The sequence below is a fragment of the Taeniopygia guttata genome, chromosome 4 (assembly GCF_048771995.1).
Source record: "Taeniopygia guttata chromosome 4, bTaeGut7.mat, whole genome shotgun sequence".
Classification (NCBI taxonomy): Eukaryota; Metazoa; Chordata; class Aves; order Passeriformes; family Estrildidae; genus Taeniopygia; species Taeniopygia guttata.
The window spans coordinates 61,659,499-61,684,533 of record NC_133028.1 but is presented as its reverse complement, the minus strand read 5'-3'; the positions used below and the strand labels follow the sequence as shown (position 1 = coordinate 61,684,533).

Here is a 25,035-nt window from a genome sequence, read left to right as displayed (position 1 = left end):
AAGCAATACACATCTCAGGAGGAGCTTACGGGCTGTACACGAAGGCCGAGAGCGGGCCGCCATCGCCTCATGCGCCAAAGCGTCTCCGTGAGGGAGGATGGAGCAAGCCAGCGGGACTTGTACAGGCTGGGGAGCAGGTGACAGGGTAACAACCCGCGCCGACTCTAAATCCTCCGGCTTCCCGGAGCCCCTCCCGCACCCGAGCCGCTCCCAGGGGCCGCTTCGAGCCGCGCCCCCGTCCCCTCACGGCGGCCCAGCCCCGCCCCCGGCCCGGCCCCGCCCCCGCTCGCCATTGGCCGGCAGCAGCGCGGGGGGCGGGGCGTGCCGCGGCCGGGCCGGCGCCTGCGCGCTGCTCCCCTGCCCTCTCCGGCCGGCTTCCCGCTCGCGGGGCTGCGCTTCCGGGTCGGGTCCGGAGTTCGTTCGCCTCCCTCGGGGTCGGCTCAGCCGGGCCGGGGAGCGGGGCCGGGGCCGCCGCCCGGGCGAGGGCCGGGCCGGAGCTGCGGGGACCGCGGCGGGAGCGGCGGCATTGCGCGGCAGGGCGGCGAGAAGGCCGCGGGGAGGCGGCGGCGGCGGCGGCCCCCGCCGAGGCCTAGTCTGGCCCGCCGCCGCCGCCGCTCGGCCGATGCGCCCGGAGCCATGGACAAGATCCTGGAGGGGCTGGTGAGCTCCTCGCACCCGCTGCCGCTGAAGCGGGTGATCGTGCGGCGCGTGGTGGAGTCGGCGGAGACGCCGCTGAGCCAGGCGCAGTGCCGCGCCATGTTCGCGCTCGGCACCCGGCTGGTGTTGCAGGGTCCCGACCCGTTCCAGCGGCAGGTGGGCCGGCAGGTGCTGGACGCCTACGGCCGCTTTCACCGCGCCGAGTTCGAGGCATTCTTCAACCGCGGGCTCGTTCTCGGCCTCCTGCAGCGCGGCTACGGCGAGCTGAGCAACCGCGACCCCGCCATCCTCGACTACATCCAGGCGGGCCTGCGCCTCATCATGAGCTGCCCCTCGGTGCTGGAGCTCTTCGAGCTGCTGCAAGTGGAGGCGCTGCGTTTGGTGTGCGAGCGGCCGGCGCCGCCGCTCTGCGCCCGCCTCTGCCAGCTGCTGGGCGACTTCCCGCAGTGCCTGCCCCGCGGCAGGAAGCTCTCGCTCGCCTTCTGCCAGCAGCTGGTGCGCAGCATCGCCCACTTCCAGAGCCAGGGCACCCGCGAGGCCGAGCTGCGCCTCTACGTCTCGCAGGTGACCCAGGTCAGCGCGCTGCTCAGGAGCGTCTGGAAGGCCGAGCCCGACACGCTGCTGCCCTCCCTGCAGGAACTCTTCGCTGTCATCTCTGCCACGGGTGAGCAGGAGTGGCGCGTAGGTTATTAGGAGAAGAGGAAAAGCCTTAGCGCAGGCAGTGGGCTCTCTTGCAGGCATCACCTGGTAACCACTGCTTTCTCACCCGCATACTAAAGTGCAACTTGTTAACTGTCGAGAAAGCAAAGCCTTTTTTATTTCCTGTCCACCCCTCCAAAAGCTAGAGGGGAATAGTGATTTGTTTTGCTGCAGATTAGGATGGCGTTCAGAAAAACTCCTGATACAGTGCTTTAAATCTAATCCTGAAATGAGGTTTTGGGTGCCCTATTAAGAAAGATTTAAAACTATCAATAGTAAAATGCATATAAATATCTGAAAGGCTGTTGCCAAGAAGTTGGTGTTAAACTCTTTGGTGGTGCCCAGCAACATGACAGCAAAGGCCATAAACTAAAACACAAGTTTTACCTTAACATGAGAAAGAACTTGTTTAGATTGAGGGTGGCGGAGCACTGGAACAGGGTGCCCATGCAAGTCATGGGGTCTCCCTCTCTGGAGAGAGGGAGACCCCACTTGGGTGTGTTCCTGTGTTACCTGCTCCTGCAGAGGGGTGAGGCTACATGGTCTCCAGAGGTCCCTTCTGTTCTGTTATTCAATAAAAAGCTGTTCTTTCTTCTTGCTCCTTGGAACCATTTAACAGTTTGGGATTTATAAATATATATAAGTAATATATGTAAAAGCAATATATAAAATTTTAGGAAACATCCAGTGCCTGAGTAATGGAAATGTGATTGTAAATAAGTCATTTCTGACTTCTGAAATCTGTGAAGTATTATAGTAGATCCCATTGCAAAGTGCCTTTGCTGTTGAGGCACTTGGGAAACTTAACATTGCATTTTGCCATAAGTGGTATGGTTAACAGGGAGTTGTTGAGATAGGATGTGGGGAATATCAGCTGCACTAAATTCCTAGGCATAATATGAAGTATAATAAACAACTTATGGTACTGCTTTTTAGAAAAATATAAAACCTACTTCTCAATTCCACTTAGGGTGGCGGAGGAAGTAGTTGGCAGATTGTCACTTTCTTGCATGGATATGAAATTAACTAAAGAATTCACTGCTGTTCGTTGTCCTTAATTCATTTATATGTTCTAATTTTGGTTTGGTTTGTCATAATAGAATGCAAGATGTAGGACAGATTTATGGTCACTTTTCAACTATGGTAAGATTGTAGGGTAGAACATAAAGCTTCTTTTTCTGTGGGATTTTCTTTTTAGTTCCTTATATTATGTCATACTCAATTGTTACAGATACTTCGTTCGAGCCTTCTGTTGCACTGGCAAGTCTTGTGCAGCACATACCATTGCAGATGATTACAGTACTCATCAGGAGCCTTACTACAGATCCTAATGTGAAAGATGCAAGTATGACTCAAGCTCTGTGCAGGTAATGTATTTAATTATGAAGGGAGAGAAGAGTCTGTTTCTAAATCGTGCCTTTCTTGAAGTTTTTACTGAAGTTCCATTAAAAAAAAGCAACCAAACAAAAGCATGAAGAACAGAAACTTTTAAGATGGTATTCCAAGTAATGCTTTTTGGCATGTTAAGGGTTTAAGGATATATATATATATATATGTATGTATATATGAACGATGCTGTGGATGTTACTGGCATGGTTTCAGTTTAAGGTTGCTACCTTCATTGTTGTTGTGGCTTCCTTCTTCAGCCCTGCTGGGGTGGATGATGAGGGTTAAATAGAAACTGAGAGGAAACACCTGTGTTCCTCTTAGATGACGTATTAAGTGAGGTCTCCTGCCTTACGGAAGATGGTGTAAGTAGGAAACTTCATGGGGTTTACAGTCAGGCTGAGAAACAAGGCCTTGTTTTCAGAAGATAAACCTTACTGCTTTTCCAAGAAGCAGGGTAGCATTCTCATGTGATGGTATTAACCATCATCTCCTCCTCTGAAGAGAGGAGCCAGTTCACAATGAGTTTTACTCCTCAGTTTTGAGGGTTTTTTCCTTCTTAGATATCTTAATGATTTTTTAGAAGGATTCACAGAGAACAACCTCCATTACCCTTTTCACTCAAACCCTCATAGGTTTTTTGGATGTTCTTTGAATGGTACAGAAATAGAAATTATGTAAAAGCAATTGTATATTATGTTTGTCAGTAATCTAAACTTGAGTAAATGTGGAGATGAATAGCCATGTAGACAGACTGGGATTCAGATTGGAATTGTTAGTGTCTTCAGATAGGTGAATAATAGTGATGCAGAAAGATGACAGTGATAGAAGGATGAAAACCTTTAAGTTTTTGTTTTGTTTTTTTTTAACCCCATTGAAGAAGTTGTTATTGACTACTGGAGGGTAGAAAAATGGGTAATGCAGTTAAACAGGGGACTACTAGAAATTTGTATTGTTTAAACAATAACTTTTAAGAAGCCTTCAACTAAGAGTTCAGTGTCTGCAATATTATTACTTTTAAGTACATCCATTGGAGCATAGTGTAATACTTAAGCATTAGTGTAGTGTAGCGCTCGGATATTTTGGTGGGCTTTCTCACACTGAAAACATCCCTTGTGTTTACAGTAAGTTGAGAAGCTGTATTTTAGTCGCAAACATAATGAAAAGAAGCAGCATTAGTAATACAATTTGGAGTAAAACATATTGTTTAGGGACTTTAAGAGACTCTCCTTGACTGAAGAAATTTCGCCAAAGCTGTGTTCCCAGTCTAAAGGTCAGAGCTGGGAAAATCAGGATTTGGTCATGCTGATAATTTGCCAGTAATGTGATGATTAGTTTTCAAGTTAGTGTAGTTTTAACATTTATGTGTCATTGCTGCATCAAGACAGCGTGATCATGTAACTGTAGCTTGAGAATGGCTTTGCTGTGTGCCTCTGCTTAGGGAAGTAATGTAGTACTGAGCTTTGGTTACAGTAGGAGCTGTTATTATCAAATAAATGCTCTTTTTTTTTTTTTTTTTTTTTTGTAACAGCCATGTAATGGGTGAGTTTTTCTCTTGTTTTTACCTCATTCTTTGAGGTAATGCTCTCTCTTAAGAGCCTCTAGTTTTGTTCCATGAAATAATGTTGGTTCAATGGAACCTCATGTCAACACTGTATCCAGTTTCTTTTTCTACCTCTGGCAACCCTTTGCAGTTATTACTCTCTTCTGTCTTAGTGAAGCAATTGTTAAGAGGTTAATGCAGCTGGAATGTCTGGAGCACCAAATGACTATGCTGTCATCAGGCTTGCCACATTCCCAGGAGATGCAGGACTCCAGGCACAACAAGGTCTGATGAGAGTTAGCAGAGCTTTGGTCCCTGTAAATTGTTTGGTCACTGTAAAAGTGACCTTGTTGCTCACTTCCTAAGTATAACATCTGTGTCACTCTGAGTCTGTGGCACTTTCTAAAGCTGAGCACAGAATAGGAAATAATTTATATTTAACAGACTCATAAATTGAGTGTGTTCAGAGTGGGTGGTATATTAGACACAAGATCATGTTAGAATTTGGCTTGAGCTGTTTCTGATTGACTTAGGTGTCTCATGAAACCTTACCTGAAGCATCAGTGAGGAAAAGCAGAAAATTGTTGAATCTTTTTGAGGCTATATATGGCTACTTTCAGAGTCTTCTTCAGAACTCTGGGAGGAAATGAACGGGCTGTACTCAGGATCCTGACAAGTATAATACTTCTTTGCACTTCAACCCAAGTGTCTTTAAGAGAAACTGAAAATTTTGCTAGGGAAGATCTCCAGATATAACCAGGTGCTCTGTCCTATTGGAAAAAATGTGAAATTATGTAAAAGACTTGTAATTTATTTGGGGTGCCAGGAAATCTGAGGATCTTCTGTTGCTATTTGGGGTTTTTTTTCCTAATCAGAGGGACTCACACCTGAGCTGCCAGATTCTTTGATATGGTGAAGAAGATATTTTGTGAAAGAAGTTACTGTCCAAGTAATTTTTTTTTTTCTATTCAAAGATATAAAAAATACTGTCCTCACTAGGAACACACATTGGTATTAAGACCTGCTGATTTTGGGGTGGTATGAGGCAGAAAGTCCTCTTGAAGCTTTTAAGGTTCTCTTAATCTAGTCAAACCCCAAAAAAAGCATCCTCTGTTTATATTCATGGTTGTCATGGCCCATAGTAGTGTCTGCCTAAAAATGTAGTCATTGATTGCAACAGAGTAGAAGCCAAGTAAATGCATCCAATATACCTGATCTTCACCTATCAGATCTAATATTTGATGCTTTTTGGGACAGTCCTAGCCAGGTCTGCAAGTTCACTTCTGTATCTTTTTCTGGCTTTTGTTTCTGCTCTCAAAATCATTAACTCTCAGATTAACAATCAGATGTTTTAGAATAGTGGTTCTGATGTAGGCTGTACAGAATACTTGTCTAAACAGTTAAGAAAATAATATATTGTCATTAAATTTAAACTAGCTGTGCAGATGTTTCTGACTGCTGAAAAATATCAAGCCTATAAAATCAAGGAGGGGGAGATTTGAAGATGATTGGTTTATGAGTTGTGGGGTCTTTTTTTAGGTTAAGGTTATTTCTTCACAGACAAAACCAGTTTGGGCCTGTGTTTTTGATCCTCTGTTTTAGAGAATATATGGAACGGTTGCTCAGGATAAACATGTTTGAATTTAACATATTGAGGAAATGAGAGCTTTGTGTAAATTCACAGCACTGATTATGATGTTGCCATGTTTTTTTCCAAATTTTTTTTTTGTAGTAATACAACAGAAACTTGGTAAGATTTATGCATGTTTGTTAAAAAGGCAGTTCTAAAGATGTCTTATTTTTAGAGAAACCTATGAATTTTATATGTGCAGATTCTAAGATATATGCATTATAACTTGTCTCAGTATCTGTCCACTCTTGTGGCAGACATTTTTTTCTTCCACCTAATTAATCCTGCCTCATCTTGTTTAAAGAAAGGAATCTTGTGGACAATTAAAAAAATTTCAAAATATTGCCAAGTAAAATCTCAGAAGAGCAAAGCCTAGATTTCATGTTTTGGCTGGCACTCCCTTAAAATATTTTCTGTGTCTTAGAATTGTTTCAACTCATCTGCTTGTCTGCCTTAAGGATCAGTATAAATTGACTATTAGTTTAAAATACCTCTGTTTTCTATACCTGATATTTCACTGTATTTTCTAGGCACAGGAGGTCCCTTCACTTTTTTCTTAGTTCAAGCAAAATGCTCCCTTTTGAGATATATGCAGACCCAAGACTGCTCAATGTATTTAAAATTACTAGATTTTACCATTAATTTAGAGTGTTTGAGTTGGCTTCCGGGAGTATAGCTATAAGTTGAAGAGGTTTCCTTAGTAGTCAGTTTTGGTCTGCTTTGGAGTAAAAGGTGTTAGAGGGGAGGTTACCAGGTACAGGCACACTTTCAGCAGTAATTTTTTGCCATATGTTAGCTCAATGTCTGTAAAATCAGGGTGCGTTTTCTAGACCAACAAGAAACAATACAAAAGAGTGACGTTTTATGATAACATATTTTTGGGGATGTATATTTACTTCAAGTGTATTAAATAAATCATTATTAATTTTAGAGTTAAATGACTTGAGATATAATCAAAATTAATTTACCACTTGCCCAACATTCCCGCATTACTTATTATGAGTCTTATTGCATAGGCATGTTGCAAGCTAATCCAAGGTATCTTTTTTGTTGAGGTTAAAGTTAGTGGCATATTAAGCTTTTTGTATTTCTTGTTCTCCTCCTGCCTTGCAGAATGATTGACTGGCTGTCCTGGCCTCTGGCTCAGCACGTGGAAACATGGGTGATTGCACTGCTGAAAGGATTGGCTGCAGTCCAGAAATTTACCATCCTCATTGATGTCACTCTGCTTAAGATTGAATTGGTATGTTGGAAAAAAGCATTCAAAACTCAGGGAGAGTGAAAGGAATTGCTACCAGCTATGCAATCGTGTAGCATCCTTTTTATTGTAACATACAGTTTTTTCTTACTCTACAAATATGTAAATGCATCTATAGCTGTCACTTGCATGTAATGATTTTGTCTGTTTCAAATGGCTGTGTGTTGGAAGATTTGTTTTTGTGTTTACTGATATTTTCCTTTGCAGATTCACTGAAATAAATGTGGGTTTTTTTAGGTCTTTAATCGACTTTGGTTTCCTCTAGTGAGGCCTGGTGCCCTTGCTGTTCTTTCCCACATGTTACTTAGTTTCCAGCATTCTCCAGAAGCTTTTCATTTGGTGAGTTACTAAATAACTGTTTTTCGGTGCTTTGAAATGTCACTCACTGTGTCATTTCTGAAATAGGTGTAAAGAGCAACAGAATTTATGTGCTTGGATTATGTCTGTTAGAAGGTCCTAGAATCAGGTTCCTGTGGTTACAGGAAGGCTTTTTAGCTTCCAGATTCAACCACTTCATATATAACTAGAAACAAGCATTGTCCTTCCTTGTATGTATCTGTTTTTGGCAGGAGTATCTGGGCATCACATTTTGACTGCATGCTTCTGGAAATCTATTTCATGGGTGTGAAATTGGCTGATAAAGTTGGGCAGCAAGTAGGTTTTTGAGGACAGCTGTTTGGGGAAAACAAGTAACAGTGATAATCTGCTTTATGTAACCTGGTCACCCCGAATAGGCTCAAGACCAAGAAGTACTTAACTTCCAGAAAGCTGTGCTGTCTGTGTCGATGTTCATGGGCAAATTAAAGGTCACCATATTTAATGACCCCTTTTCAAAATGCATTCCATTAGTTAAGGGCATAGATAGGAGAGCACGACAGTGACTGTATCAATACAGCAAGGTGTTCCCACACTCGGTGTTCAGCTTAATGTTTAGGAGAAATGTCGGAGATTTAATAGTAACAGCCTGGCCTGTTCTTTCTAAGCTGTTCCCAAGGCTCTGAAAGGACATCAAGCCCTTTGTTTAATGTCAGGGTAATTGCCTTTTGCCCGTTACTTTGGTTTTTCATGAGAGATCTCTGAAGTTTCTCCACTGCCCTGATCTTGTTTTAGGATAGAAATTTGAGTTACAATTAAAAGCTTTGAATATGCTCAAAACATAAATATTTCATATATTTTTCTGTCTTGCTTTTCTTCCATTTTCCTGAGACAAAAACATTAGAAAAAAAAGTAAAATATGAGATAGCCTATTGTAGAAAGAGGAATTTGATTTACCAGAGAAAATTTCTATTGGAGGCTTCATGCTGTATTGCATACACACCTCCCTGCAAGATTTCATGGCCATTTTTACTCCATTTTAAAAAATTCTTCTTTCACTATCATTTTTATACTACTACCATTTAATATTCTGTAATATCTTCTTCACTTCAAGTGCTTGTTTAGTTTTTTAAAAACAATTGATCTGATTATGAAAGTGTCAAATGCACATTTGATAAATAGAAATGAATTTACTGGGTAATGTATCTGAAATTACATTCCCCCTCCTTACACTTGAGCATCATTAAATTATTAAATTAAATTATTTTGATATTTTTATAGCAGAAGCAGTCTTGTACTTATGATGTAGAACTTATGATCATCAAAAATCTATTGATATATAAACTTTAATGCAACCTCAAGCCAGAAGAGATAATTCTGTGTGTATTTGAAGTGTAACTTTCAGTATTATCCACCCTGCAGAATTTGACTCTGTTTGACAGAGCTGAGAACCTATACTTTTTCTTCCCATGTGCTTGTCTATGCAGAAGTATCATATCTCAGATCTACCTAATACAAAGCTCCTGCTTGGAGCTCAGTAGTTGCTTTCTCATTGCTGTGTACCGATATTTATAAAGTGGAATAATTTTTTCATTGTAATAGCTTTCAGTATGAACTTGTGGTACAGTGAACACTTCATCTTTGTGTTTTTATTTTTAAACAGTGGGTATCTTGCTTCCTTAAAGAGCAAGGTTTATCTATCAGAGATGTAAAAATATTTTTTATACCCAGAGAATTACCAATATTTGAAAAAGAGACAGATCTGTATTTTGCACCTAGCCCTTTTTACTTTGGTGTTTTGAACTATATCAGTTCTTGTAATTGGTATATCTTCCTCAGATTCCTATATTCTTATGATTCCTGTTCTATATTTTATGCCTTTAGCTTACAAATTGTTTGGTAGTAATGAATGATAAGAAATTATTCTATCAACTTCTTTCAAAGTTAATTAATCTTAATTGCTTGGCAACTGGCAAAGGTGTCTGAAATACTTTGGTTCACAGTGAGAAGTCCCTCTCTTTGTAAATTGCTTTGAAGTAAATTTTCACTTGATGTCTTAAGGCTAATGTCTCACATATGTAAAAATAGAGAGCTGTGCTGAAGAAGAGGAAGGACATGAAGTAAACATTTCTGATTCTAATCTGACCCAATTTAAAGTAGTCCTGAATCTGAATTAAGTCTCAAAGAGATTACTATAGCTGTGGTAAACTTTCAGCTTGTAGTAAATGACATGGTCATGGTTTATGGAGCTGAGATGCTTCACTAGGTGGAGCTATGGGCCAGTTTCCTTCTTGTAGGAATAGCAGGAATGTATTAATTGGAGTCCAATTAATTGTAATTAATTGTGAGTCCAAGTATTAGATTCTGTAAAAGGAAAATGTAGAGATTTGTTTTAAAAACCACATCTGTGAAATCAGAACAAGATGCTAAATTATTAGTGGTGGCACAAAAGCAAAATGTTTGCAGTCAATATCCTTAATAAGATGAGTACTTTTGGACACTTGACTGTTTAAAACCTTGCATGCACCTTTTAAGTTCATAAAGTTCCTTTTAACACTTGCTATGTGAGTTAAAGAGAACACTGAATAGTTAATTGTGCTGCTTGAAATTTGTCGTGTAAAGAATAATGTACGTTTTTCAAGTCATTGTTTCTCAACCACTTCTTATTTAATAACAAAAGATCCTCTGTCATTTGGCGTGTACAAACCAATGAGGTATTTTGTAGAAGGAAAAAAACAATGAGAAAATGCAGTTAACACCTTTTTCTTTGTTTCTTTGTTTTCCCATTCAGATTGTCCCTCACGTGGTCAGTTTGGTTCACTCCTTCAAAAGAGATGGCTTGCCTTCCAGTACAGCCTTTTTGATGCAGTTGACTGAGTTGATACACTGTATGATGTATCATTATTCAGGTTTTCCAGAGCTCTATGAACCCATTCTGGAAGCTATTAAGGTACATTAGGAATGTTAAGAGCGTGGAATGTTTTTTTGTTTTCCCAGATGTGGAGCTGTAGTTCCACAGATCCAAATTCTTTACAGCTTCCACATGGAGAAAAGAGCTAGCCACATAATCTCATATCAGTCCTATGTTTGAAATACATAATAAGTATTAAGCTTTGAAGAAGAAGGTTGAGGGGAGGAAGGGAACAAGGGCAGGGGGGCTGTTGTATATTCTAGACTATTAGGGACAGCAGGAAGACCTTGAAGGAGAACTGGGGAGCAGGGAAAGATACAATACTGCTGAATGGCAAGACCTGTTTGTAGAAACAAATAAAGAAACCTATTAAGCATGTTAAATGTTTCTCTTGCAGGATATGCCCAAACCCGCTGAAGAGAAGATTAAGTTGATCCTCAGTCAGAGTGCCTGGACTTCTCAGTACAGTTCTTTGCCATCTTGTTTATCTAGACTTTCTGGAAAATCTGAAACTGGGAAGACAGGCCTAATAAATCTAGGAAATACTTGCTACATGAACAGTGTTATTCAGGCACTTTTTATGGCTACAGAGTAAGTGCTTCCTTCTTAACAGCTCTTTTAATTGCAAATAGTTCTTGCAGTTACTGCATTCTTGATTTTCACAAAATAGTAACATGTCCTGGGGTCTCTCACCTTGCTAGAGCTGAGTGGGTTATTTTGCTGATTGGTTTTTTTTCATGTTTAGCTTTAGAAACTGCAATTTTAGCCACTAAAAAATCCTGATCCTTCTGCCCCGTGTCAAAAGACCAGTCCTTTTTTCCTCACTGTCCTTGCTCACTGCTGTATTGTAAAAACTTTTGGTGATGCTTTTGTTATAATCTGGAAGGGTATTAAAAAAAGTCTGTGTCCCATTCCTACACATTTAAATGTTTAAAAAAATAGGTATTGTGCAGTGTTAATTCTTACCATACAGTAATTTTATATCTGCACTAGAGCAGAGTTCCAGTATTAAAGGGAAGTGTTATGTGTTTTGCTTGCTTTCAATTTGAAGTAATTATCTGAGCTGGACTGATAACTGCATTGTTAGAATGTTAGCAATGAAACTGATATCTCTTTCATTTCAGTTTCAGAAGACATGTTTTATCTCTGAATCTAAATGGCTGTAATTCCCTAATGAGAAAATTACAGCATCTTTTTGCATTTTTGGCCCATACCCAGGTATGTCAGTTTTCCATCTGCTTTTCTCTATACCAAAATTGAGATCTATATACCAAAATTGAGAAACAAACATGATGCCATTGGAGTCCTCTGGAGTATTTCAAGTATAAATATTATAGTTTTGTATGGGAATCAGTCTGCCTTTGAATGCTGAGATGGTGTGGCATACACATTTCTCTAGGTGGAAGCTGTTGGTGTTTTGTTGTTTTTATTAATAGGTAGTGATAGGTTTTCTCTGAGAAGCAGGAATGAAAAAATCTAAATAAGATTAGAGTTGATATGCAAACTGATTTTATGTGGCTTTCTAGGGTAAACTGTGGCCTTCTTCATTGTTTTTTACACTAAATTTTATTGTAGTTCAAATTCTGATGTGAACATTATTAGCTGTTCAAAACATTTTGCTAGTGCTGGAAAGGCACAGGACACTTCTGTTCTCTTTGAATAATAGCAGTAAACGTGTGAAGAGGATGAGGCTGGATCAACTTCAAAATAAATGGGTACTTATGAAGGACTGGTGTTCTGAAGAAAGCAAACAGGTTTTTTAACTCACCAGCAAGAATGGTAGCTGCTAAAATACTTGGCTTGTACTCACTTAAACATTAATATTTTCCAGCAGGATAAACTATTTTTATCTTTGTACTAGAGGTGATTGCCACAAAATTAATGGCTCTCTCTTCATATGCTTAAGTTGTTTAAATGTTTGTGTACCTTGTGTTTCATTCAATTACTCTGGGATAATGTAGTTCATAGTTCAGCTGTTACTATTAAAATAATATAACCAACTTTTTAAGTTGCTCCTATGTAATCTTGCCTGTTCTCTCACTTGAACAGAGAGAGGCTTATGCTCCTAGAATTTTCTTTGAAGCTTCCAGACCACCATGGTTCACTCCTCGATCCCAGCAGGATTGTTCAGAATATCTCAGATTCCTGCTAGACAGGTATGGTTATGGTGCCATTAATGGGAATGAATCTACAGCCATACCACATAATGTTGAACTCTTAGGAGCAGTTGTGCAACAGTTCCACTGCATGAGTGGGGATCAGGAATTTTCAGCCTCATTCCTGTCTTTCTCTGGTTTTCTGTATAGTTTACAAACTACTTTTCTTCATGAGTTTAGTCTGTAGTGAAGTCTGGATGCCATCTTGAATCCACGTAATTGAGGACAGGTTATGGTGGTAACAATGTGCCACTTTTATAAATCTAAACATTGGTATTATGTTCAGGTTGTGGTCCTGTTGTTAAATTAATGTAGTTGATGAAAGCAATTTAGTTGTGCTTCTGGAATTTCATGTTGGTGGAGACAGCTGTGTTTCATACAAGGCCAGTAGTCACAAAGAGATGTATGGGTGGTTTTTTTATATCCAGTTAATTAAGCAAGCAAATTAACTGTGGCAGAGATAAATCAGTAATACCTAAATTTATTAATAACCCTCTTTAGTTTTGGCTTGCTAAATGGGGCTTAAGAAGTATTATTTTAAGACACATTCCACTTCTGGAGAAATTTATCTCAATAGTGAAATAGTGTTCTCTTATTTTTTTCACCATGTTTTGGGTTCCTCTTTTGGTTTGGATTTTCTTGCTGCAGAACTTTCCTGGCTGCAGAATTCTGACATTATCTTTGGAAATAGTCTGGCAGTAGACAAATACTTTTTCTCTTACAAAGTCTGATATACAGGCCCAGTCAACTCAAGAGCTGATTTATTAACACAATGTAATGGTAAATAATAAAAACATTGCTAGGGTTCTTTAATATTTCCCAGTTCTTTCAATATATCAATTGTGTTCTGTTATATATAAAGAGACCCACAATAAATGCATTTGTGCCACTCATATTCTGTTTTTGGAACTCTATGCTTCAGCTTCCTTATATAAAAAAATCCAGATTTTTTAGTGTAAGACACTTTAACAACTTAACCATCTGTATTTTTTAGCTGGAAAAAAAATAAGTAGTGTGGCAATATTGGAAAATAGCACAGTTAGTTGGATTTCTTTTTCTTCATTTGTCTTCAGGTTGCATGAAGAAGAGAGAACTTTGAAAGCATTGTCTTCAGCCAAGAGTTCTGAAAGTATTATGACTGACAAATCCCAGGCACAAGAAACTGCCCATAAAACACAAGTGTTTAGTGAAGTACCTTGTATGGGAAGTGAAGAAAGAACTCTGATAGAGAAGATGTTTGGAGGAAAATTGAAGACTAACGTGTGCTGTTTGAACTGCAAAAGTATGTCTCAAAAGGAAGAAGCTTTCACAGATCTCTCTTTGGCTTTCTGTCCCCCAACTTCCTTGGAAAATGTTGACCCAAAATGCATAGAACATTCTGAAGTGAAAGATGACTACATGGTGCAAACTAATACTTCAGCAACCAGTCGTGCTGCAGAAACATGTCTCAGTAATTTGGAAGTAAATCGTGGATGTGACACAATAATGAATGAAGGAACCATAGGAGATTTTACTAGTGAGCCAAGCTCTGAGAATACCACAATTTCTGAACTCAAAGTTGAAAATAACGGGGATATGTCTCAGAGTCTAGTAGGTAAAAATACCCTGTCAGTTACAGACTTACTCAATTATTTTCTGGCACCTGAGATCCTTAGTGGAGACAACAAATATTATTGTGAAAAGTGTGCCTCTCTACAGAATGCTGAAAAAACTATGCAGATCATTGAGGAACCTGAATACCTCATCCTCACTCTTTTGAGATTTTCATATGATCCAAAGTGTCACATAAGGCGCAAAATCTTGGACAATGTTTCTCTACCACTTATATTGGAACTGCCAGTGAAAAGAGCAACATCCCCTTTAGCTGTTGTTTCAGGAGGCTGGTCTGTTGGTGTGGAGGTTTCTGATACTGGAGAAAACCTTGCTAAAAAACTGAAGCCCTCTGGTGCTGATGAAGTGGCCTGCCCACAACTGGTGCCCTATGTGTTGAGCTCTGTGGTGGTGCATTCTGGTGTATCCTCTGAAAGTGGACATTATTATTCATATGCTAGAAATGTTACTGGGTCAGGGCCTTCAGGGCTCTGCCACCAGTCTACAGCTCTTTCTTTAGTTTCTCCTCAGGATAAGTTGTTTACAGAGGATAGTCCTTGTACTGTTGTAGAAAATGAGCTGGACGCTGAGATGCCAAGAGAATGGTTTCTGTTCAATGACAGCAGAGTGACATTTACCTCATTTCAGTCAGTCCAGAAAATCACCAGTAGATTTCCAAAGGACACTGCTTATGTTCTGTTTTACAAAAAGCAGAACAGCACCTGTGGCTTCAACACCAATCCAGCAAATGGCCTCTGGGTAAATGGAGACCCTCCTCTACAAAAAGACCTCATGGATGCAATTACGAAAGATAACAAACTATACTTGCAGGTAAGATGGAAATTTTTTGTAAAGGGTGTCTCCTCCTCTAGCTAAAACAGCTAAGACAAGGAAAATAAGCAAAGTCCGGATGAGAGAAAACTGTTGGTTTCTCCTTTGTGTAAAGGGTGTCTCCTCACAAGAGGCAGTCTAGAGGAAAGAATAAGGTAGCTTTTAAGTATTCTGCTATATTAACCTTATAAATCTTCAATCTGGCTTCATCTTAGTGTTGCTGGACAGGTTTTGTAGTAAGGTTGTCACTGTTAGATGAGAAATATCAAGGAAAATGGCATAAACTTATTTCAGTTTAAATTTTTGAGTGGATATGCTTGTATAGGTTGTTTCACCACATGTCATTCCATATGGGAGTGGCTTCAAACAGTTCAAACTTTCATTGTCTTTGCTAAATTACAAGAGTGGCTTAAGTTTACTTAAAAACTTCTGAGTGGTGTTCTTACTAGTGCATTTTCGTTTGTAGTCAAGTTTGACTTACAAAACTGTTCTTACCCAAATGCTAGAACAGCTGAAATGATGACCAAATGTGTGTGACTGGATTCCATTTTCCCTTTGCTGCCTATGCAATGTCGTCTGGGACCAGCATTTCCAGCAGGACACTCTCTGTGGTCTGAGAACTTCACCTAGCTGTGGCAGTCTTTTGTTTGCTGTTAAAAAAAGCCAGTGTTCTCTACATTTCCGTATGTTTTTCTTAGAGCACTGATGCTTTTCTGCTTTTTTTTTTTTTTTTTAATGTTTTAGGAGTAAAAATATGTTTTACTGTGTGCTCTTTGATGGGTTAAGCTGTTCCTATAAGGGCTATAGGCCAACTCAAATTAGAAGAACTAGGTAAATTTAACTTAGAAAAAATTAGCTAAATCTCACTGTGGAAAATCTGCTGCAGGTATTTTACAAACATGAACAGGAAAACTGAGAGCTTAAGTTGCAACTCTGTTGTTACTTTCAAGCTGCGTGGTTAAAGCATTTATATCCTCTCTGTCTGTGCTGAAGTGCCACATCTCGTCTTGACTTACTCTTGGCTTCTGTAGTGGCAATCTCTGATCGCAGAGTCAAAGAGCAGCTTGGGTTGGAAGGGGCCTTTAAAAGCCATCTAGTCCAACCCCTGTCATGTGCAGGGACATCATCAGCTAGACCAGGTTACTCGAAGTCCCATCCTGCCTGGCCCTGAATGTTTCCAGGGATGGGGCATTTACCATCTCTGGGTAACCCACAGTGCTTCACCACCCTCATACAAGACTCATTCCTTTTATCTAGTCTAACTCTACCCTTGTTTAGTTTAAAACGATTACTCCTTGCCCTATTTGGTGAGTTTTTTACTTTTGTAATTGTAACTGTCTCAAAATTAAAAATATTTTCAAAGCATTTTATTTTTGTTTGCTTTCTAGTGTTTTCTTTTTTGTTTGTTTTTAGATCTTTACCTACCTTTCACTTTTGAATTCTTTAGTATTGGCTTTTTTTTTAGTGTTTTATTAATCTCAGGGTTTCTGAGCTCCTGACCTTTTCTTATTTTAATTGAGACTCATTACAAGTGCTTGGTTACTGTTTTTCTGAAATTAATGCTAATACTGTGATTTATTGAATTAGATTATTCTAATTTTAAGATGCCATATTTCACTGTTGGTTCAGAGTTCTAAATTAATGTTTTTCAGCTAAGTTAAGAATATATTTTTCTATCCTGAGAAAGCCTTTAATTTTCAGAAGATACGTTCAAAATAATTCTGTCTCTTATTGCTTTTGTTTTGCTATTGTGTGTCTGTTTACCACATGGTAAATGAAGATGTTTTCAGTATAAATAATTAAACCTGCAATATGGGTAGCTCCCACTCTGTTTAAAACAAATTTTAAAACCCTTACTGCAAACAAACGGAAAGCAAGGGAGGGTGCTCTTAGTTATTCTAAGTCTAGAGAACTATATTGACTATCAAGTTTTACTTACCTAATGTAGTACTTGTGGGGATAAATATAACAACCTGAAAACAAACAATGGTTTTAGAAATAAGGCTATTGCTTGTAAAAATGACAGTGCTATAAGGTAAACAGTTTGGTAATGTAGTTTTTGAGCTAAATTGGCTATTTATGAAAGGTCTGGTATTTTAAGCAAAATCTGTGTTTGATTTCTGGTACTATAAGATTTTAATATTTCCTTGTTATTACTAGTAAACATATATAGTCTTTGGTGTGTCATAGAGTTAGCTAGATACTTAGGACTCCACATATTGCTGGAGATAGCATAATACTGTCTTGAGGAATATGACCGACACATCTGTGTAGACAGTGTCCTCCAAATATCTTAATTTTGAAAATGAGTATGCATTTAAGTCCTTAGTAGTGTACAGTAGTTACAAACTTAAGCTGTGTTTTTGAAAAGGGCAAAATAATTTCAATTCACAAGATCTACTTTTAGCAACTGTGAAAGAAGTTGGACAAGACCTGAGTTTTGTGTTTTCATGGTAGTATAATACAGTCCAAGGTTTGCTCCCATTCCCTTTAAGGAGGTGTGTGGTGATGATGTGTCATGTGAAGGCAGCTATAGGTATGAGCCTTAGCACTGGAATACTTTTCAGCCAGGTCCACTGTCTTTTCCTGTTAGCCTTCCAGAGCCAACATCTGCCTTCTCTCCCTCAATTTTTGAAGCTCTTGGCCAATTCGAGAAAGGTACGCTAAAGATATAAAATTGCTGCAGGGCTTATTGAACTAGTTGGCCAGAGAAAAAATAGAGCATGATATGTCTAATGAGGGAAAAACATGTGCTCAATCCCCTTCTTAGATGTCTTAAGAAGCCTCAGGAGCATTCAGCTGAAAAAGCAGCTGGCAGGAGGCAGAGCTTTCATGTTCCTTCCACTTGTGCACATTTTCCAGCAGTGGACGCTGATTTTTGTGAAGTGCTTGAGAGTTGCAGAGACTTGCTACGTTATAACAGTTAGCATAGCAATAATAATTGAAAGCTGATAAGCTGCAGTGAATAGAAACTAGATAGCTTGTCCATCTTTTGGCCTTTTACCTGAGTATATTGTTACTCTATGCAGTTGATGGAGTGGAATGAGAAAATATCTTTAAAGTAACAAACATTGACATAAAGGTTTTACCTTTTGACTTTGCAACCGAGAACAAGAGCATGTGAAAATTGCTACAATGAAAATTTATATGAAACATAAATCAAAACCTGTTTTGTTAACTTCTCATCAGTCTAATTTTTTAGTGACATCCCATGTTGTTATGAAATACAATTTTAGCATGAACTCAGAATGATTTAATTTTGTTTCATTTATGCTTACTGTCAGGGAAATTGTGCATCTTAGGTTGGCTGTGGATGTTCAGCTTGAAAGTTCAGCAAAGCTGTTCACTAGAAATTAGTGATGCTGCTTTATAAGGGCATCAAGGGCATGAAGATTGTGGGTTGGGTTTTTTTTTTAATTGTCTTTATTCTTTCATTTCAGGAGCAAGAGCTTAGTGCTCGAACACAAGCACTTCAAGCTGCCTCAGCCTCTTGCTCTTTCCGACCCAATGGATTTGATGACAATGATCCCCCGGGAAGTTGTGGGCCGACAGGTGGAGGAGGAGGGGGTGGGTTCAGTACCGTCGGTAGATTGGTCTTTTGACTGTGAAGAAAATCTGGAATACACTGGTTCCAAAGCAGCCTAGTACTGCTGAGGACAAATAAAATACTGAACTCTTCAGAGTTGTACCAGGCTTTGAGACTTGATACTTGGCCAAAAGCAAATATTAGTGGTTTTTTGGTTATGTTTTATTTGAAATAAATAAGCGCATAATGGAAAAAAACCTACCTCTTAAAAGTTCAGTTGCTTTCATAGTAAGATATGCTTGCCCAAAAACCCAGAAAATTAAGATTTTTTTTTAAGTACACGCTAATGATGTTGCATTAAACTGAACAAAATGCACTTACATCAGTTTCTGTTTCCTCATCCACTGAATGAAGAAAGTTCATTTTTTACTCTGATGGTGTTGCTTTATGTAGAAAGACTTTTTCAGATGGGCTAAACTGCATCTGTAGTCTTACACCTACTGCTTTTTTTCAAGTACAATACCTGTGTGGATTTTCAGAGATGATGCCATTTGTAATGAAGGCAATAACTTAAATGTGATATGATACAATACTTTCCAGGTTAAAAATTATTCAGTCCATTTCCAGTGTAACTGAAAATAAAAACAAATATAAATATTTGCTAACTTGTTATCCAAAAAAAGTGCATGCTGTGTAGGAACAATGTTTTTAAATAGAAATTGTTAACTCAGTAGCATTTCTGATTGTTTTGAGGATTTAAAAATTATTTCAGGGATTATATCTGCTGAGTATTGGAAAGGAAGAGATTCTGTATGTGCCTTGCAGTACTATAACTTAAACTCTCTGAGGCTGCAGAAGATGAGAAAAATGTCTTAGTAGTCAATTTTTTTTGTGTTAGAAATCATGACATTTATAGAAAGCTTTTAGGTTCCCAGAAGTTAAAATCTGTAAGTTTGAAATGCAGTAAGTGTTGCCCATCATTTTTTTCATTAAAAAATGCACATACATACCTGTTGCTGTCGAGGCAGGACGGGAATGAAGGGACTCTGACTCAGAAGGCTGTGAGAGTAAAACTCCGGTTTATTCAAAATACACTGCTCTTTTATACAGAGCTTCGTGAGGACCAACTCCATTGGTCCTGAAGTGAAAACAAGCTACACCATTGGTGCAAAGTGCTTGACACACAGTGATAAAATTTCACTATAAACAATGTGAAAAACAAGAGAGATAAAGAATTGTTTACATTGTTCTCCAGCTCTTTCCCAGGCTTCTGCCTGGCTAGAAATTCTCCGTTTCTTTCTTTGACTGAATCTGAGTCCCACACATACCTAGCAATCTATGACTTTTATGGTCTGTACTGCTGGGAAAAAAATGACCTCCATCATAAAAACGGAGCTATGTTTGTGAAGTCACAGAAAATCTTCCTCTATTGGTCTTTGCTGAGGATCTTTGCTTATAGGAGTCTTTTGAAGTTTTGCCTTTGGTTTTTTGCTGGTAGTGAGAACTTTTTGGTGAGTTCAGGATTTTTTTTTTTCCAGTCTGCAGAAGCCCAAAATTATTCTGCCTAAGGAGCAGTGTTTGATTGGTCATTAGGCCAGCAGAGGTTGAGGATACACTCCTTTGAGTGTTGGCAGAAATAGCAAGTTTGATTTTGATGTGCAATGAGGATAACAGAAGTAAAGGACTTAGACTGTTGAACCCAGTGATTAATTCTTGAGTAATCTTAGAGGGAAGTGTAAATTTATTTAACGTATCTTTAAATACAAAATTCTGCAATGTTTTTGCTGTGTTTTTATAGTCTGTTGGGTGAAAAAGCGTGTCCTTAAAAAGCATGCAGATCCGGCAGGTTTTAGCATAACTGTATAAAAATAAGCAAATTTCTTAGAAAATTCTTTTAAAAAAGCATAAGATTTGTTGAGAGAAGTATTGTTCATATGATTCTAAATATATGGAGTTTAGTCTCAAAGGTAATTTATCTTGCAAGCTATTTTTATATTATCACTAAAACTATGTAACTTAGTATAGATTCGGATGTTATACTCAAGAAAGCTAGAGCAGCTCACTTTGATTTTTTTCCCCTTTTTTTTTCTTTTTTTACTACTTTCTAAGCTTTCTTGTGATAGTTTGTGATACCTTGGCTTTAGCCTACTCTTTCCATTGCTATCTCAGTGGTAGATTTCTGAACCAAAGGTTCAGCGACAGAAACACGGAATGTTTTGAGACTGCCATGAGGAACATTCTCATTTCATTGAACTTGGGTGAGGTTTTTTTTGAAGGTTCACTTTGCTTTGAAATTCTGTAACTTTTAGTTTAAGAAGGTTTTTTATTTCCTTTTTCTTCTCTGCCAGTTTGCTTTGGTTTCAAAATGTTCTATAAGACAGGTTAATTTGGCTTTTCTCTCCCAGATTGAGGACACACTAAAAAGCTGTCTACTCATTGCCTTACCTTGGGAATATTTTGTCTCTCTGTGTCAATTTACTGTTCATTTTTAAACTACTAGTAAGTAGAAGCAGAGGCAAGTAGTTTTACTCTATATGAAATCATAATTTTGTGAAGGTCAGTTCTGGTTTTATGTTCTCACAGTGAAAATACAAATTACGCAGCCTACCTAAAAATAATAAGCAGTATGTCTTTTGTATACCTGTTGAACTATATTTCATGAGCTCTTAGAATGCTTTCTACTCCCTTTTTGCCTATTCTAAATTAGGTGTTAAATATGGGAAATTTACATGAGAATAATGCCAATCAGGTTGGATCTGCTTAGCTGCAAAATGATGGATGTCTGAAACTGCAAATAATTTATTTCTTTCACCTTGTTGACTTCTGCCAATGCATTTGCTTGGGGTTTTACAAGTAGATATTAAAATTCAGGATACCCTTTCGTAAGTCTGCTTGGTGACTTGAAAGCTGTAAAGCTGTCCTAGACTGGCGAGTCATAGATAACCAACTTGGAAGGTTTCAGTAAACCTAGAGGAAGTGAAGAATTATTTCATGCTTTGAAATGTGCACCTTTTTTATTTCTTACAGTAATAGTGTTGCATGCTACTATCTTCTGGACATGAGAGAAAAATTGTACATATGGTACTTTGATTTCTATTTCTTGTCAATGAATGCTGGATGGTTTATTTATTTACCTTTTTGGCTCCAGTCTTAGTAAGTTTATTGAGTTGAACCCACAGAAAGATACACAATGCATAAGACCTTTTCAGAAGTTTTGGGATTTTTGTAGTTTGCTTTCATGAAAGAGACACAGTTGTGCCACTCAAGGGTGGTATGTCTTAAAATCCTATTTGCTTCTACCAAGACAGACTGTGATTTGTATGGTCACTCAAATTGTATAACTTTCTTTTGTGCTGTTAATTTTGTATTTTTTTTCATGTGGAGCATCACAATGGATTACTGTGAACAGTCTCCCCTGTAAAAAGTGATTACAATGTCTGTGAGCCCATTTATACAGGATGAGGAGAGAAGAGGCTTCTTTGAATGACTGAATAAATCACACTTTTTGGCTAGCTTTTTTTTCTTTTTTTTTTTTCTGTGTTCCCTTCTCTGGAAAGTTAAAATATTTTATCTTCTCTCTGCACTGGAAGTTTAATTTCATGGGTAAACCTTAAATTTTTTTTTTTTTTTTAGTCTGTAGCATTAAGTTTGTTCGTTGAGTCAGAATACTTTTTGTACAAGTGATAGGCAAAAGCTCTGGGAGCTGTGAGTGTTGAAACAAAATCAAGTGGGTATAAACTTTCTGTAAATAAAATTTAGATTAGAAGCAAAGTTCCTAATTCTTGAACAGCCTTCTGGGCAGAGCCTTGCTTTGAAGGAAGAGTGAAGTATATCTATGAAAGAAACAAAATGCAAAGTGGTGTCTGATTAGTAGGCAACTAAACCTGATAAACCAGAGGTCCCTTTCTAGAGTTTTGCTCTTTTGTTGGGTTTCCTGTCTTGCCTCATTGCAAGTATTGTTTTTAAGGCTCAAAGATTTGAGGGTAAATTAAGAAAATATCAAACTGTGACATAACAACAAAAGTTAACTGCTCAGTTTGGGGTGGTGTTGGTCTCTGATATAGGAGAATGAAGCATAAAAATTACCAAATCATGGCAAGTGGAATCTTGGAGGAGTTGTGATCTAAAGAAATGTGCTCAGTTTCTAACACAAGGGTGATTTCCCTGGGTAACAACCTACAATGAGATGTAATGAGTTATGTCTCTTGGTATCTTCAGTAGGATGTAATCAGATGGAAATTATTGGATATTTTCAAAGGTGAGCAAATGATCTATGATTTAAATGAGATCGGAATAGACAATCTTGATGGCTTTCATGTTCCCTGTAGCCAGTCATCGTAGGTCTTCCTAAATCTGAATTTAGAGCTATGAGTAATATGTTGTTAAATCACAGAGCTGTGGGGTCAAATGTGACAGAGAACCAAGAATTGTGTGGTGCTGGCTGGCTTGTGTCTGACACAAGCTCTGCCTGTGGAGTGTAGTGTGGCACTGCCTCATCACACAAGGTTTGGTGTTACAATGCACACACACATCCCCCAGTTCACTGAGAATCTACTTTTGCTTGAATTAAAGCACCCAAATCAAAGGCACAACAACCAAAACCCAGAGTGAAGCACGGATGAATGTTTTTTACTACAATTATGTGCTCTCCTTATTTAAAATGGAATATCTTCTTAATCTGCAGGATTCTAGATAGGAATGTGGATTCAAGATACATATTTCTTGTTCCTTTTTTTTTTTTTTTTCCCAGTGCAGATAATATTTTTAGGAATCTGGTGTAAAAGTGCTTTAATAGACATGTCAAAAGAGACAACACTGGGTGGTTCCTCATGAAGTTGCTGTGGGAAAGAGGGGCAGCAGGTGGTGAAGGAGAAGAGCTGGTACTGAACTGAAATGGGACAAATGGAAAAGGGTCAGCATGGCTCTATTCTGATTTAAAAGTTTCATGTGTTTTAATTTCACTGTTGTAACTTTATTCCACCAAAGGATACTTTGTCAACAATGCCTTGTGTGATCTGAGCCTGATCCTTCAGAAGTTTCCACTGTATCATTATATCCATTTATATTTTGAAGGAGAAATATCTCAGTAGGCATATTGAAAATATGCTGCTGAGGAGTGTATTTCAGGTTGATGTTAAAAAATTGAATTCAGCAACAGGATAGATGATTGTGCAAGCAGCTGTAGTATCATAGCATCCTCGAGGCCAGTGGTCTCCAAACTTTCTGACTGCACACTCATATCACTAAAAACTTACATGTGCACCCACTATGTATATTTATTAATTTATAAGTAATATATGTACTACTATACTAATTTATTATGTACATACACAGGAGTAGAAATTTTAAAAGTATGAGAGAAAAGTGAAATAAAGACTATTTTTAAATTATTTAAAATTTCATTTTTTAATTTTGCAAAATATACTTTTTCTTGCATCCAAATGGATTGTCTTGGGGTGCATGAACCTCACTTTGGAGACCACTTCTTTAGGGTGTAGTCTTGGAAAGAGTTTTAACTTGATGGGAACAGTTATCAAAACTGACCAGTTTATAATGACAGTTTTCTTTACTCTGTGAATGTAGACTGTTGTCCTTAACATTGTGCTGCATGACTCTTGTGTTGGAGCTCTGTTTATTCAGAGTTCTTAAAAATTTGGTCCAAGGGCTGTGAACTGTTTTGCTGTTTGTTTTCCTACAGTGTGCATTAAATGACAAAACAGGAGGTGTCAGCCTTAAGTGGTTTGCAGAAATGCAAAGCCATTTGAGTTTGGAGGGGAGGGCATATCCCCTGTCAAACACAGGGATGTGTTAGTACTTGGCTTTAAAGGTTAGTACAATTTTTCAACTGACTTGCCCTTTCTCAAATGTTCACTAAAGAAATGCAATATTTAGTGCTCAGAATAAAGTAATTCATTTTCTTCCTGTATCCTTCCTGGTGTTTATTTTACTGAACTACAGTTGAAACTATATTTGCTGTATGCCTGTGCTTTAATCTTGTAAACTGGCATCAATTTTTAATAGTATTTAATATCAGTTTTTAAAAATTGATGGGTCAAAATTACTGTACATGTGTTGGGATACATAAAGAAGTCAAAATATACATCTTTTAAATGCCTCAAAAGGTGTGTCAAAGTATGTAAGTTTTCATGTGTTTGACTGGAGAGGCAAGATAGATGTTCTAGTAAAATATAACAATGGTGATTCGGATTTTTTAAAATTATCTATTTTACCTGTAAATCTCAGCCTGAACGATCTCATACAAAAACATGGAAAATAAGTCATGTGAGAACTCTTGATGGTCCAACTGTATCTGGAGAACAAAATAGCTGGATTTCCTGTGTATTTACAATGCAGTCATATGATTTGAGTTGTCTTCTCAATTGGTGATACTTCAATCTTCAGAGAAGATGAAATGACTTCAACTTGTTGAAATAATAAAGGACATCATAGTTGGTAAAAATGCAGCCTTTCTCAATGAAGTTACGGCAGAGAAACATTCAGGCCTCCTGTAAATAAAGACATGATTCTCAAAA

General features: G+C 38.3%; 1 protein-coding gene across 1 annotated transcript; it reads left to right on the top strand.

The window, feature by feature from the left end:
* The first annotated feature begins 378 nt into the window (after nucleotides 1-378).
* Nucleotides 379-25,035, top strand: USP38 (ubiquitin specific peptidase 38). Its single transcript, XM_002192687.6, has 10 exons — nucleotides 379-1,321; nucleotides 2,588-2,723; nucleotides 7,029-7,158; nucleotides 7,411-7,512; nucleotides 10,280-10,438; nucleotides 10,797-10,990; nucleotides 11,524-11,617; nucleotides 12,449-12,555; nucleotides 13,629-14,976; nucleotides 18,417-25,035. Exons 1-10 carry the CDS (start codon nucleotides 637-639, stop codon nucleotides 18,576-18,578), a joined length of 3,117 nt encoding a protein of 1,038 aa, XP_002192723.5. The 5' UTR covers nucleotides 379-636; the 3' UTR covers nucleotides 18,579-25,035.